Source organism: Colias philodice, chromosome 1 (assembly GCF_061535455.1).
Source record: "Colias philodice isolate Cphi_HAF_F1 chromosome 1, ilColPhil1 Martin Lab GWU primary, whole genome shotgun sequence".
NCBI lineage: Eukaryota > Metazoa > Arthropoda > Insecta > Lepidoptera > Pieridae > Colias > Colias philodice.
Genome location: NC_143086.1, coordinates 15,792,697 through 15,809,890, shown reverse-complemented (window position 1 = coordinate 15,809,890; position 17,194 = coordinate 15,792,697). Strand labels below are relative to the sequence as shown.

At 34.2% G+C, this 17,194-nt stretch overlaps 1 protein-coding gene across 1 annotated transcript in view; it reads left to right on the top strand.

The window, feature by feature from the left end:
- The window catches only part of LOC149491538 (proton-coupled amino acid transporter-like protein acs), a 54,462-nt gene that overhangs the window by 34,710 nt on the left and 2,558 nt on the right, over nucleotides 1-17,194 (top strand). Inside the window, exons 2-7 of the mRNA XM_089695309.1 lie at nucleotides 8,972-9,051; nucleotides 12,001-12,135; nucleotides 13,803-14,075; nucleotides 15,439-15,799; nucleotides 15,906-16,087; nucleotides 16,759-16,934. Of these exons, the coding sequence (XP_089551435.1) occupies nucleotides 8,972-9,051; nucleotides 12,001-12,135; nucleotides 13,803-14,075; nucleotides 15,439-15,799; nucleotides 15,906-16,087; nucleotides 16,759-16,934 (1,207 nt within the window). The remainder of the gene's footprint in view (nucleotides 1-8,971; nucleotides 9,052-12,000; nucleotides 12,136-13,802; nucleotides 14,076-15,438; nucleotides 15,800-15,905; nucleotides 16,088-16,758; nucleotides 16,935-17,194) is intronic.

Here is a 17,194-nt window from a genome sequence, read left to right as displayed (position 1 = left end):
AGTATAGATTGATCAGCCTAGTCATAATTAGTATGCACCGTCCTAAAAGCTTTCACGTGCGCTAATTTCACTACTTAAAAAAATGCCCTTTAAAATCTCTTTAAACTTTGATACTGAATTTCAGACGTCATCCGCTAGCGCCGACATCTCACGCGAAATAATATATGTATTTCTATACAATTTGGCGCCAATCCAACACAAACGTAGGTACTAAAGACGAGCAATGTCATTCATGAGATTATGTTGCTATTCGGCATACTTGTTGAATAATACATTTTTAATTATAGCCATTTTTAACTTGGCATTTGTTCCGCTAATTAAATAAATAGATGAATATTTAAATATATTCGCACAGCGCCATCTACTGCCTATCTATGTTTAGACATTTATTGGGAATAAATACTTCCCACAACAAAACGAGGCCGTCGCAAAATATATAATTGTAGTAGTAGAGATTCTTCAACATCTGACGCAATAATCAGGGACATTTGCTTATGCTGCAGTGGGTTTCCTGTAAAACTCAAAATAGTTTTACAGAGCAATGAGGGTATTTTCTACGTTGGCCCATAAAGGTAAGTATATCGAAAATCACTTTTCTATTACAAACAAGAATGAAGGAAAAGTATACTAATGGTACGAGAACTCAGACAAATATATTTGTTTGAAATACGCATCAGGTCGGAATCCAGAATGTTGTTTATTCTTTGAAAAGTATTGTAGCTATAGGCTATAGGCAAACCTTTTGTCTTACTTAAGGGTTGATAAGGAATGGAATGTATGAAGTCGACTGTCGAAGCACAGTCGAAGTATTATTAGCAAAAATTCAATATAGGTCATCGGTAAATGTTGACGTTTTACCAAGGGGCCACCGACAAGACGCAAAAGAAATAAAACATGACGACGAGATTTCTCGAACGTTGAGAGTAAATAAAATCGTGTCGTAGCTAAAATAGAAAAAAACCAAGATCCTTTTTAATATTACTGTAAATTTTTCACCAAGTAAGGTCATAGTAACATAATGGTCAATGTAATCAAACTTCATTCTTTCGAGTGTTTGCGCTCACTCCAGCCGCCCGCGACATGTTTGCAGTTAATGTTATCTTTAGATAAATACGATCACGCTTGGCGGCAAAAATATTTTTCCAATGATTCGTCTTAGCGTGATGTCGCAATATAGTTGATAATTAAACTAACTAACATACCAGCTAGGCTAGTTATAGGATCGGTAGCATTCAGAGCATGCATAGCTTTGAGGACTGAGGTGAAACTAGAATGACTTCAAGGGTTCATCTAAATTTGTAGGTAGATCAATAAAAGAATTTTAGACTCAGTTGTGCACTGTTCAAACAAAACACAATAGGTATAACAAGCATTTTGTTATGAAACTAAGACTTGAATCTTTTGTAACCTCGATTTTTTAAATAAATTAGTTAATACTAAATAAAATAAATAAGAAAACGTTTCCGCTTCGTGATTAACTGCGTATATTTTGATGTATTTCCCCATTCAGTCTAGAAAGTGAATGCAAGGACGGCATGGCTAATATCAATGTTCTCTTAGCGGTTTGTAATTTATATTAAGGCGGTTCAAATGCATTGTTTGTTTTTCCTTGATCGGTCATTCATTCAAAGAAATGGCAATGAACGTAAACGTAAAACTGAATAGTATTTTAATTGTTAATAATTATACGACACTGGCGCTGACGGTCTTCATTGGTCTTTATGCTGTCGTAGACACAATATCGCCGTCCCCGGAGAATAAAATGATAACTGCAAAAACACAACTGTTCAGGAGAAATAAAAAACCGATAATTGACTATAACTTGCCTATAATGTTGGCTTTGTGTACAATATTCATAGATTTTTTGTCATATTCATTTAAATCATGATCAAAGGCATTAAACAAATGAAAAAAAAACGAAATTTTAACATGTAGGTAATCGAAACTATACCCTTAACTTTTGCCATCAATTCTCCAAATATTGGAAGTAGGTACCTAGCCCTGAAATATTCTAAAAAAAACGTGAAAACTAAGAAGAGAAGAACTATAGAAATATAACAATGAAAATAGATAATTAGCATTTAGCCTACTAATATAAATCATTATCGTCAATTCGTGAGTATCTAGAGTTTACATAGTTACATAATACAATTTCTAGTTTCGTCGTAGAATGTGTGGAAATCATAGTGGAAATAAGGTGGAAATCTATACTTACCATGCTTTTAATTTATTTAAAATCATCTCAGTATAAATACTTTGTGCATGAAAATTCGTCGAATTTTTTGTACAAAAATAAACCATTATAATTTTAAAAAGGTTTAATTGTTAATAACGAACATTAATGTACAAAAATAATGAACAATCTTGTCTGCAAGGACGAAACATTCTAATGTATGCTTACATTTCTTGTTGGATTGTATCCATTAATTACATGGAATAGACTGACAAGAAAGCAAAAAATTTATTCATATACTTTATAAAAACAAAAAATTATAATTACAAAACAGGTTATAGTTTGGAGTAATCGAATTCAAATTCGCGCAGTAGATTTTGCGTGATGAGTGATGACTATACTAAGTATATACTAAGTATACACGTATGTATACCTACACAAAATCACCATATAAGATTTTTGTTATAGCCTCGACAAGTGTTCAGTAAAATTATACAAGAATGATCGTATAATATAATATTAAAATGATTAATTACTTATAACTGTACTTTACAAATATCAGCTGATATAAAGCCTGTCTAAAAGCGGTGATGAACCTCCGAAACAAAAATATAATGCTTCGCAACAACTTACTTAAGTTACATCTACGTTGTTTTAAATGATATCACCATAATAAATACATAATGTAATTATAAAAGCACTACAATATATCTCAATCTTAGGTATTAAAATGATTAATCATGCGGTTATTCGTACATAATTGAGAGATTTGCATGCGCAAGCGCAGGATGTCCTTCGTTACTGGAGTGCGGCGAAATTGAGGCCGAGGGGCTTAATTCAATTTACTGTATAACACTTTATTTATTGATAATAATCTTTTGACATATGATCGTAAACGTCAAGTGTAAGCATTTTTATGTGTTTAACATTTTGTTAACCACTAAGTTAGGTACATACTTAGACAACAATCTTTAAGAAAGAAAACATTTACTATGAATCCAACCATAATATAAAAAATTATCTCAAAAGGTTATGGAGTTTGCTAATGTTACAAAATCCTGAAAAAATACGAAATAGTTTAAACGTAATATACCTATTACTTTCAAAACACACTTATTATCTAGCAATTATTTAAATACTTACATTGAAAATTACCATGCACCACATATGGTACGGGAGCCAGGTGCAAATTTGGTTAATTATTTCCTCTCAAGAGATAATTCGTCAGACGCCTCAAAGTATATAGTATTACTAGCGACCCGCCCCGGCTTCGCACGGGTGCAATGCTGATACTAAATACACTACAGAAAAACTGTGAACGTTGTATATAAAAACATAGCGGCCCGGCCGGCCGGTACCGCCGCAAATGCTACGTCCCGCAATTTTTAAATCTGTAATATCTTCGAAAATATTCACTTAAATCATATGGTGTAAAGGGCCATATAGATCTATATTAAATGAACAATGTATTCAAGGTATTTAATTGGTTAAGGATTAATGCTGTATTGGTGAAAATCGCTTCGAAAATTAGCTATTATTTGTCGTAAAAAGTAAATGACAAAAAAATGTTATTGTGGGTTATCCATAAGAGATAGACATATACCATCGCGGACTTTTCTGTAGACCTTTTCAATGTGTATAATACTTAGTACATTATTTTGATAAAACTCGTAGGGTTCAGCCTGCGTTTGCAATATAAGCGGAAAAAATGTAATTTTTTACGACATCACATTAGAAACCTCAAAAATAACAGTACTTCTCCACTATTTAATGGATGTTATTATACATATAAACTTTCCTCTTGAATCACTCTATCTATTAAAAAAAACCGCATCAAAATCCGTTGCGTAGTTTCAAAAATTTAAGCGTACAAAGGGACATAGGGACATAGGGACATAGGGACAGGGAAAGCGACTTTGTTTTATACTATGTAGTGATAAAGCCTCGTGAACGTCAGCTGGCGCTCGGTTGGGGGGGTGAGCGGTTGTAGCCTCCCACGCACGTAGGAAAAAAATACATTAATTCATTCATTTCCTCTCAGCTAAAAATTTGTCAAATTGTAGCTAACCCAATATCTCAACGAAAAAAAATAATCAGCTGGTTACAACATGGTGTATTATAGGTACGTCAGCTGGTGTCTCGAACATGAAAGAAAAAAAATTATTTTCCGTGATTTCCTCTCAAACAAAAATTTACCTGATGATAGCTTATATGTAACTGTGGATATATATAGGTCAGCTGGCTGTATCTTGGTGGAAAAACCGTCAGCTGATACGGGAAGCTACAACCGCTCTTACCCCTAACCGAGCTCCAGCTGACGTTCACGAGGCTTCATAATACTATACTTTGATGCATTTTACTAATTACCGCTTGAGAGGAACTTGGTCATAAAATCTGTTCCTGGCTCCCGTACCAATAGATAATATTCCTTCGTAGGTACACACATCAAGTGCAATAAGCAATTATCTAAGCGTATAATTACTGTCTCATATGCGAATTAGCAGGTACGACAGCAAGATAAAATCACCATTAATACATTATGCATTATAATAAACGTGGAATACTTAAATCATGCAATCGAAGCTTCTAGAGACACGATCATTATCTTTTTGCCGCAAAGCGGATTGCCAATGCAGGATTCTGTGATTTATTATTGAATATATTAAAATATGGTCGATTCTGTTTCGTAGCCATTGGGCCGTAAAGTTTTGAAACTGTTTAGAAAAATTGTAAATATAATTACTTATAATATGATAGGATCCGTCGAATATCCACTTTGCTATTATGAATGAAAATGTTTTTACACATATTTGTATTTTTGTTACTCTAAAACGGCTGAAGCAATTGTGATAAATATTAGTGATTATTAACAAATCTTAGACAAAGAACTAATAGCAAATGTTTATTTTCTATAAACTATTCTTATTCTAATTTAAATCTTTAAGCAGAGCAGTCAGATAATGATTGAACAATAATTAATTTATAACGCTCCCACGTTACTTATCTTTAATACATAGTACATAACCATTAAGAGGACACCTAATGGACGTTTCCCGATAATTTGCTACCTACAGAACATATTCTAAATTGACCTGACTTCTAGAACTAAGAGTAACAATAACGCTTATCCATGTCGTCCTTTTTAGATTGTAATCCGTAATATAGGTAAATGTGAGTAAATGATTATTAGAAAGCAGAAACATGAGCTAAGCGGACTAGTGTGAAAAGATTAGGTTTACTTATTTAAAAACATGCAATTTAAACATTAGTTATTTTGAGAACCACTGCTCACAAAATTAAAAAGATAATTCTACAACAAATCTTAGTAACCATCTTACCTTACACATGTAGGTAGGTATAACTAAATCTTCAAAACGGAATTTAAATATAAACATATTCTATTAACACTTTTAAGTAACGCTAATATAAATATTCTAAAATCTTCTTGATGCAAATTACTACTTCACGCCGCGAAAATAAACTTCTGAGAAAATCGTTATTCATTCAAAATAAAAACATTGTATCTAAACAAAATGTCAATATGCGAATGTATTTACTTGTGTTAGCTTTTGGTAAACGTGAAACACGTGCCCATAAAAAAATACCGAACGTCTTGAAAAGGTGAATATCATTTGTTTGTATAGTCAGAAACACAGATTGTAAAGTTATGTTTGAAAAGTAACGGAACAGTTTTTGTCCTAATCGTACATTTTTATTATAGTACTGGCTGGCTGAACTTATGATTACAAGCTTTACAAGCAATGGTTAAACGATTAAAAATATACATTTTCTACCCGTATGACGTACACACTTGTTTAAAGTGCTTCACTTTGGCATTATAGAAGCTTCGGAATGAAATAATCGTGATGTTTGTAGTAGGTACGTACCTATGTTAAATTAATGTCACCTCCTCAGGCATTTCTGTATGAAGTAACAGTTTCAAAATCTAATGGCTCTTAAAAAAACATAATTAAATATTTAGATGAATTAAATAAATAAAAATAAAATAAAAATAAAAATCGTTTATTTCGAAACAATACATAAATACAAAAACAAATTAGACACGACGATCGCCTCAACTAGGAACATACCTGTGCTAGAGACGATCGACGCCTTCCTCTCCAGACTTAGCCAGTATTGTTTAGTTAACTTATATACTAGTAGACTTTACATATTTTATAAAGTACAGAATAATAAGAAACAAATTGATTTTTTAAATAAGGTTAATAATAACATTTCGGGCATGCAGTTTGTGTGGGTGTGTGTGTGTGTGTGTGCGTGTGTGTGTGTGTGTGTAAGTGTGTGTGTGTGTAAGTGTTGGTGTTTGTGAGTGTGCGTGTGTGTTGTGTATGTTCGGTTATTTGAGAGATTGTGTGAATATGCGGATTCTTTATATATATTTTATGCGTGATTGGGATTAAACTTTCATAAAATCTTCAGTTTCGCTGTAAGACAAGGTAAGTAACAAATTGGTAATTTTAATTTTCAATTCTGATAAGGTCAAATTACGAACGTTTAATATTTTATTAATTTTATTATATAGAAGTGGGCTCAAAAAGTCATGGAATCGTTTTGCAGCTGCAGTGCGGACAAATGGTAAGTTGAAAACTTTATCCTTGCGCCTTTTTTCAACTTTTATTTCATGCCAATTTGTCTGCTTATGGAAAGCAAGAACACAGTTAAGTATGAAGAGCTTTCTAATTGATAGTAACTTACATTCATTGTAAAGGGCTGTAGTGGGATAATATATGGGCTTAGCTATCATGACTTTTAATATCGCTCTTTGTGCTCTTTCTACTTTCAACATTAACGTTTTAGCCGCTCCACCCCACGATTGAATACAATAGCATAATATCGATTGGCATATTGCATAATAAACCTTTTTAACTACATCTTGGTCAGCTATAGAACGAAGCTTTTTAAATATAACCATAAGTTTGCGAGTACGAGACGACAATAATTTAATATGATGTTTCCAGTTCAGCTGATTGTCCAAGTGCACACCTAGATATTTAACGGTGTCAGCGCTAATTATTTGTCTGCAATCACAAGTTTCACTATCGTGAGTTTGGCATGTATGTGCTGTTATTGTCAAGTTCTTTGGCTGCGAAGTTTTATATAAGGAAAACGTAAGGTACTTTGTTTTATCCAAGTTTAGAGTCAAAACATTATCATTCAACCATGTCATCACTTTAGATAGGCCAGCTTCCGCTGATTTCTTAGTGCTTATCCAGTCATTGCCACTAAAGATGAGAGCCGTGTCATCAGCGAAAGTTACCACATGTCCGTTGGATAGAGATATGTTACATAGCTCATTTATATACACCAGGAATAATGTGGGGCCTAGTACACTACCCTGTGGCAAACCATAGGTGACGGTACATTCAGAGCTAGTTGTGTATCCAATCTTGACAACCTGCTTTCTGTTTGTAAGGTAACTTGTTAGTAATTGTAGCGGCAACCCTCTGACACCAGCTCTTTCAAGTTTATTCAAGAGTATGGGTATAGACACGGTGTCAAAGGCTTTAAATTATAATTTTTAATCGTTAGGACTTAGGACTTAGCTACACTTAGTACAGAATAGGTTTCGCATAAGGTGATTCATCCAGTTTGGTGTCAACTAGGTACGTGTAAACTGCATTAAATTGCGATTTAATATATTCTAAAATATTTGCATAACACAACATAAAGCCACCTGAATATGATTGTTAATTATTATTGGAGGCCGACGACTTTAGGTACTCTCTTAAGCCGGGTATCCACTTAGGTTCGCCGTGGATTGCGAACACTGTGGGCTCCGCGAACGTGAACGTGTACAGTGTACACACTTAGGCTGCAACATCAGTGCTCCTGTCGGAGCGCTAAATTCCGCACTCCGGTCTCCAGTAGACACACGATAGACGGTCGGTGCAAACATGCCGCCTCCAAATTAGTAGGAAGTGCAGCTTATATTTTGATACATTATATTGTGATGGAATACAAACAACCTCCTCGATTTTGGCAAGCTAATATGAATAAGGGAAGAAGAAATAATGAAATAATGCATATATTCATCATTTCATCGGACCACTCCATGTTCGCGAACTTAACAAACACACGCTCGCGTCCACGAACAAACTGCGCTCCCCTTTGAGATCGCGCAAAAAACCGCTTCCGGAGCGCTCCGCGATCACGACGTATCCATTATGTTTGGTTTGCGGAGCGGGCGCATTCGCAAACCACGGCGAACCTAAGTGGATACCCGGTTTTAGAATAGGATTTTCAATAAGAGATTAATTGTATCATGTCTTAATCTTCGGACTTGTTTTGACAATTAGGTATTTAAACAATGATTAGAACTGTTATTTTAATTAAACATTTCTTACTTCCTTAACAAATTACTTGCGTTATTAAGAAAATGATTCCACTTAAACAATACTACATTGTCCATGAAGTTTCAACTTCAATTGTAAATAAAGTGAGCTAGCGCAGAAATATTTCACGTTGCAGTCGAAGCCAAATATTTCTAGTATTCGGAATAAAGCTGGATGTAAACATAATTGTTTATGCCGATGTCGTTGCCTTTTCGTGTAGGCGGCTGGCGTCTCAGCTATATGAGTTACAACTCAATGTGACAGGAATAGCACTCAAATGATGATACTTTGTCTAAAAATACTGTCGGTATAATAATAACGGTTACTGCTACCGTGATAATCGTTCAATTATTTCACAGTTTTCAAGATCTTGTGTCATGCATATCCTGCTTTACGATATAGAAATCTTGATGATTTTATTAAGACCTTGTTATGTTTGTTACAGGAAGCCGAAAAGCAGGCGAAGAGGCACAACATAGCAAATATCAACCCCTCCTTCGAACCAGATGACTTCCTACCACAAAGGTAAATATGATGTTATGATTATTATTCGAAACTTTTGAAACTACTGAACCGCACAATATTTTATAGATTAAAAGAGAATATTTAATATTTCTAGAACATGACACAATACACCGCCCTAACGCAAAAAAAGACACTAAAAAAATAGGAAAGTAGGCAACTGAAAGAAAAGCATAAAACAAAAACAGTTGATAAAATCACACTTGTCTAAAACTGTTCAAGTACTATTTAATTAGCCCTCCTCTCTTAATTATATAACCCTTAAAAGGTACAACAACTTTAATCTAACTATTAATCTCCCGAACCATGATTATATTCTCTACCTTATTTGGCCATTATTTTAACGGTGAAGGAAAACGTCATGATGAAACCGAAGTGACCTAGAATAGGAGGTTTGACGACATCCAAGTGGCAGTTTTATATGTCTGGGAAGGCAATCAAGCTATGAAGATCCAAAACAAGTACTTGCAAAATATGTCCTCAAATTGGCCTTTTTGATAATCTTGATTGAAGTCATTTATTTAGTATTTATACAATAAACTTGTTAAGGAAAGAATAAATACCGGGTCATTAAAGAGTATTTCAGGACATTTAAGAATATTTAATTTCAATGCCACATGTAGGCCAAATATTCTATTTCGTTGAAAGATTTATTACAAAAGTTATAGCCCAATATTGCGCAGTTAACCAGTAAATCAGAAAATTATACAGACATATTTTATATAACGAAATAAATATAGTTTTTATAAACACTCAAAACTTCCCCTTTATATAATTCTCGGAGTCACAGTATGGTCTCCTAGTGACGTCAATAGATAATTACACATTGTGCGTGTTTATTGCCGTTACCCTTTAAGAATCGCAAATTGCTACTTAACTGAAGTCAAATACGTTAAAAATGACGAGAAATAAACTTGAAACAAAACAAACACCACGATCAATACGCGAAAGAAAGAAACGTTTAGTAATTAGTTGATAAAAAATTCAATAAAGAAATGCAATTACACAAAAACTTTGTAAATGTATTTTATTGAATTTTTCTTTACCTTCTTACATACACGTTTTCAATGTCAGTCTATGGTAGAAGCGATTGTAACTCATGTGAATTTTATTAACTTACTAGCAATGCCCTGCGGTTTCACCCGCAGCCGCATAGATAGCGATATCGTTACAGTGAAAAGTCTACTATAGGTCGGACTATAGGTTTAATTTTTAATCACATGAAAATCACCTTTACCCCGTTCCGCACTACGGCCTTTTTTTTTTTTTGTTTTAGTGGGGAAATCTTTCATAGATACCCACGGCCTCCGGGGGAGGGGCCGTGGGTTATGTCGGATTCCTACCGACCAAAACCCCACTGTGTTCCGTCAAGACGCATATTGGTAGAATTCCTCCGTGACCCCCGCGCTACGGCCTGCTCGAACAGTATACCTACTATTTTCTGTAGATTGACACTTTTAAAAATTCGTTATATCTTTTAAATGGAATATCCAATTCTTTTCATTTAAAAAGTATTTTGCTGGTATTGAAACAGTCTATAATAAAACATCATTTAATGGGATAAGGATTAATATATGTGTATGGATAACATGGTTTGATTACTGTCGGCACTTCTATTTACTTTGAAAACGTAAAAAAGTTGTTGTAGTAACATAACTACTGAAGATGGACATATGGTATCGCGGACTTTCTTGTAGATATTGATCCATTCTATAATACCGTAGAACATTTTTTTGTTCTATCTTCAATAGATTCCGCAGCGCACGCGATGACAGAAGTTTTATTGAGGATTTTTTTACACCTTGGGTTACATTATTGCATTTTTGGTAAGGATCTCTATTTTTTTTGAAAATGCAATATAGCCTATGTTGCTCAGTAAAGATGCAGCTTTCTAATGGTGAAAGAATTTTTGAAATCGGTCCAGTAGTTTATGCGTGAAAACCATACATACATACATACATACATACTTACAAACTTTTCCTCTTTATAATATTAGTATAGATATTCTTCTCATAAATTTGAATCGATTCTATGAAAAAACAGGTAGGATGTTCAGGAGCCATAATAGTACGCGCGCTTACATAACACAAAATCAGTATCTTCGTAAAAATCAGCCGCGCGACCGAGAATTCAAATCCGCAACCCTTGTTGCGTTAGTGTTACAATGGGGTAGGCCACGGAAGGTTAAATCGTGGTACTATCAAATGCAAATTTCAAGGCACTGCTGCAAGTTCGGTTGATAAATCGATAAACTCGTGTCCAAGCATACACCAGCATGGCTTCGTAAGTGAAAATAACTTTACCATTACAATAATTACTTTGTTGTTTTTTTTACTTTGTGTTATGCGCAATTTGCAAGGCAAAGTTTTATTAAATATCACACCTTTACCTAAAACGTCCGTAGCTAAACAATGTTTATTCCGTGAAGTGTTTATAATCGCACAATTGTATAGGTAAATAAATGTTATCGACTTCACACTGTGAGAAATATTGTTAATAATTTTGAAATTAAATATAATTTATGCTTTTTAATTTTTATTTTTCATGTTTAAAGTAGGTTGATATCCTGCATTGGGTCTATAAAGTAATACATAGTTGTATTTAGTATGTTGTCATAATATTATTATGTTAAACTTTACCCACATTTATAAACAGGCGAATATAGATTATAAATTAATATTCATCGTTTACTAGGTAGGTACCTATACGTTCAAAAGCGATTAGCGAAGTACCTACTGAACTAAAATGATAAATTATTGGACTGTTACATGCTATATTTTGATCGATATAATCATACAGTTTTTATTTTATTTTTATTTACTATTACCATGATTATATAAAAACGACTTCACACTAGACGGATCCATTTATGACAAGTTCATTTACAATGTAACAGACTTTTATAATATGTTAACTAATACAACAACACTAAATAAATACTCCATTTTCCAGTCTTTCACCCGTCAAAGATGAGAAGAAGAAGCCAGGAGACAAGGGCATCTATCTGGTGAACATGAATGAAAAGAACTTACAGGAAGTAGAGGAATATGAACCTTATGACAACAGAGTAGTTGAACACCCCACAACGTAAGTAGCTTTAGATACTCAATACTATACAGCTGGCTAATTAGTATCAATATGGTAACACTAACTTATTAAAATTGAACAAGGCGAGTAAGTGATTCAAACAACTTACCTAGAATAATAAATATATCCTGTTAAAAAGACTAGACCGACCCCAAAGTACTAACAAATGCTTCCTACCTTCTCCAATTTTCCTTGATACCAGATATGCATTCACCCTTGAAGACCATCATTTCCTATCCTATACCTACGACAAGACACAAGGATCTTCCTACATCAGGCCTATGCGTAATTTTATTGTTTATAGGGTATTTACACATTGCTCATATACTTAGGTCAGTTTCGGTCTGTAGCACCATCAGAACAATTACTTATAGTACCTAATCATAATAAAGATGGCATTTAGATAAGCAGAATGAAAAACTAATCCATCAAAATAAGTGTAATCGCTATTCAAGATAGGTGTGGAGGAGAATAATTAAATTAAATTATTCTGAATGAGATCATGTCTTAAAAAATATAGTTTTAAAAACTTATTTCTATTTTGCTTTCTTCCGATAGTATAAGAGACAAAATGCTTGTTATATATATTTTTCAAGCAGATCTTATTATCTTTGTGATTATCATAGTGGTTGAAATCAATCAAAAAAGTAATCAACATGTTTTGAACAACAATAGTTGACGTCCTTTTAAGTAATAAATCTTATGACCATTTACGTAAACTAGCATCCCAAAAATGAGAATAAAATAATTATAATTCAGATCAGAGATCCCGTCCGGCGCGGATTTTCCTCAATCGTCAGCGACAAGGCTATAATATATTATAATATATACTTATAGTATTAAATATTTTACGCTTCGCTTCAAAACAACATGGTTATTTTTCCTTAACTTTTAGATCTCGTGTGAAATGAAACGATTAGGTAGCCGATAAGGGGACTAACCTGTATTGTACGGGTATTTCTATATTAATTTATAATTGACATATTTATGTTCTGTTTAGAATGGTCACGTTTTAATTCTGTGGTTAAAAAAATCACGTGTCCATTTGTTATGTTCTTGGTTATGTTTAATGCCTCAATTTACAATAAAAGCTTTTTTATGACGGAAACTAAAGTTGAAGGAGATCAAATAGTGAATGAAAATGAATGCCTGTCGGTGGTTTGGTAGAATGAATAAAAATGAACCAAAATGTTAAAGGAAAGAACCAAATACATACCAGTAAGAAAAGCTCAAATAAAATATTTCAACTACTTTTCTAAAGTATCCTTGCATCAGAGAGTATACATAAATTTTATTACCGAAGGAAATAACGTCAATTATGTAACTAAAATGAGGTAGCTAGGTACCTACAGAATGTAGAAGCGGTGAAGTAGCAGTCGACTTACGAAATGTTGATTATAAGATCAATCTGTCAATTAAAATCAAATAAATTGCACCCGAATATATTTTATAAAGATTTATTGGTCTTCTTTGTAAGTTATGGTCTAGTCAGATTTTATAGACGTTGTATTTCAATCTATCACTACTGCAACCTCTAAATTTTCACATTTTATACACCGTACACGACACACTTACATATTTTAACACTAATGCTAATAATTTTTTAAATTTACAATTTTTTAAATTTAAACAATACAATAAGTCCTAACTACATCAAAATGTTACAGGAACACAGAAACGCTCCTACATTTGTTAAAAGGGAGTCTGGGTACGGGAATCCTGGCTATGCCGCATGCTTTCGCCAACTCAGGTTACGTGGTCGGGACTATAGGCACCATCATCATCGGGGTCCTGTGCACGTACTGCATCCACGTGCTGATCGATTCGTGCTACGTACTGTGCAAGCGGCGGAAAGTGCCATCCATGACGTACACCGGTGCGGCTGAAGCCGCGCTGTCCGAGGGCCCGGATTGGTGCAAGGCATGCGCGCCGTACGCTGCGTAAGTAGTGTTTATTGTCCATTAAAGTTTTAATAATAGAATTCGATAGTGTGTGGTCGAAGCGTTTTTAGCTTTACCCTCACTAATTGATAAAAACTGCAATACACTTCACTTTTGAAACGACATCAACAACTTAGTACATTCGTGATTTGTTGAAATGATTACATTACAAGGATAGTAAATAAATATATTATGTATTTTAATGTACCTACTGGGTGGTGCATTACATTATGCCATCACTGCGTAATACTTAGGTATGTACAAACAAAATATTTTGAAGATTATTATTTCCTATATCCTTTAAACAGAATAAACATGGAAATTTCCTGGACAATATTAATAATGCAAGTGATTAATCTTGTTTTGTTTTGGATTCTACCAATAAATTAATTATAATTTTCTCATTATGACATACCTATATATACGTATTTGTACGTCTTTTAATGTTATGTTTATGCGGAACGCAATAAAATTAGAAAACAATATCTTTATTATTAACAGCCTTCCGTAGCTTACCGTTGTTGTTGTTTTAAGTTATTCAGTTAATTAATTAAATCATTAATAAAACATTAGGTAGTCCGTATTATGTCATAAAATAAAATAAATATCTACTTGTACAAACTTATATTTAATTACAAAATGACGACGCAATAAAATCATTTCAATGATCTTAAAAAATAAAATAAAATGAAAAAAATAAAATGAATGAAATATTTTGTTGTGATATATTTTTCCTTCCAATCCAGTGCTATCAAGTATCAAGAGTATATATTTTTTAGTAGTTACCTCATAAAAGTAAAAAAAAGCAATGGCTTGCTAAAAGCTGGCTAAATCCTAATTTTGGAAAGCGTTGTTGAACTCAATTGCATAGCTGTAGGCATTAGAAAAAGTGAAATTGTTGAATAAATAACGAGGGTATTCAACTTCTCGCGGCGCTCTCTAGGTCACAGGGCTCACGCTCAGCCTACTGCCTGCCTAACCTAACCGGTTCAGGCACTGAATCTAAGCACTATTTGCACTCGGCACTCCAGACACACTCGGATACTCGGCTAGCATTCCTTCTATAAGATTCTATATTATGTAACACTACTTGTGACATGTCAGTCTGAATATCATAATACGAAGGCGAATCAAAAACCAGTACTTATTTGTTATCCTTGGATGATAAAAAAGTATAGGCTCAGTTGATGATTCCATTGATATATCTTTAATTTTAATCTAATTAGATGTATTTGTTTAAATCCTGTACGATACCGGGAGGTAGTAAGGTTATAGAATTTATTCAAGGACGTTTAGGACCATCCTAATATATTTGTATCACAATTAGTAGGGCAGTCCAAGTAATAGATAATTTCTATTACAGCCATGTGGTCAACGTGTTCCTGCTCATCTACCAGATCGGAACCTGCTGTGTGTACGTGGTATTCGTGTCGGAGAACATACAGTTCGTGCTGACGAAGCACTTCGAGCTCAAAGTCACGGTCTCAGAAGTAATGCTGTGGATCCTCTTGCCACTGGTTCTGATAAACTGGGTGCGGGACCTCAAGTACCTGGCGCCGTTCTCCGCAGTGGCCAACGCAGTGACCATTGTTAGCTTCGGGATTATCTGCTACTATATCTTCAGAGACGCGCCTACGTTGGAGGGAAAAGTGCCAGCTGGAAAGATTGCGAATTTCCCGCTATTCTTCGGAACTGTACTCTTCGCTTTGGAAGCTATTGGCGTGGTGAGTACACTTAAAACCAGGATTATTTCAACAGATACAGAACGTCCATAATAGTTTCGATAAGATATATATCAATATTTTTCTAAAACATTACCATGTTCCTCAGATTCTGCCGCTTGAGAATGAAATGAAAACTCCAAAGGACTTCGTGGGCAAGTTCGGCGTGCTAAACCGGGCGATGATCAGCATCATCATTTTATACGTCGGTATGGGCCTGTTCGGCTACTTGCAGTATGGGAATGAGTCTGCTGGCAGCATTACCCTCAACTTACCGTCTAAAACGGAGATGTAAGTACACATAAGATCATCGTAGATATAAGGACATCATAATAAGATTTAGGCTACTAAAGGAAAAGTGATTTTGTAGTACTAACCTTGAGGTATTTTTGGCCAGACCTATAAGGTATGTGTAAACAGAGTTGTGTAGTTCACACGTTATTTCTATCTTCATGATCGCTATTTTGAATTGCTATTTATCTACACTAATATTATAAAGAGGAAAACTTTGTTTGTTTGTTTGTTTGATTGTAATGAATAGGCTCATAAACTACTGGACCGATTTTAAAAATTCTTTCACCATTCGAAAGCTACATTATCCACGAGTAACATAGGCTAGGTTTTATCCAGGAAATCCCACGGGAACGGGAACTATGCGGGTTTTTCTTTGAAAACGCGGGCGAAGCCGCAGACGGAAAGCTAGTATTTAATATTTATCACTTATTTTCTTCTTGTAACACCTTTAATATGTAATGACTGAATCACTTCAAGTTGCGATACCTATCCAAATATTCAATTCAATTTATTGATCAGGTAACGTTTCATTTAAAATTAATAGTGCCATAGTCCAGCACTAAACTTGAAACCTTACGTGGACGAACTTAAATTTTTCTCTCATTTCTAATTAAAAAGTATCAGAAGCAACGAAGAATGTTTTTATTTGCCAATATTTCCTCTTGCAGATTGGCAAGTGTGGTGCAATGTCTCCTCGCGTTCGCTATATTCATCACGCACGGGCTCGCCTGCTACGTCGCCATCGATATCTTGTGGAACGAGTACATCGGCGTGCGTCTTCTCAACAGCTCGCACAGAGTCATGTGGGAGTACTTACTGAGGACCTGCATTGTTCTTGTCACTTGTAAGTATCTAATACCTTTTCGGTTGCTTTCCTTCTCCATACACTAAGCAGTTCTTTTCTTTTGTCACCTCGTCGATACCTTCCTTTTTCTCTTATATTAAAGCCAGTACATTTGCAGAGACGTAATGATCTCAAAATTCTGCATTTGGATAGATATATTTCCTTCTGATTCATATAAACGTGACCCTAATGTCGATCAGTTTTTGTGTATTTCTGCATGATGTAATGTTATTTATTGTTTACGAATACCAGTAATATAG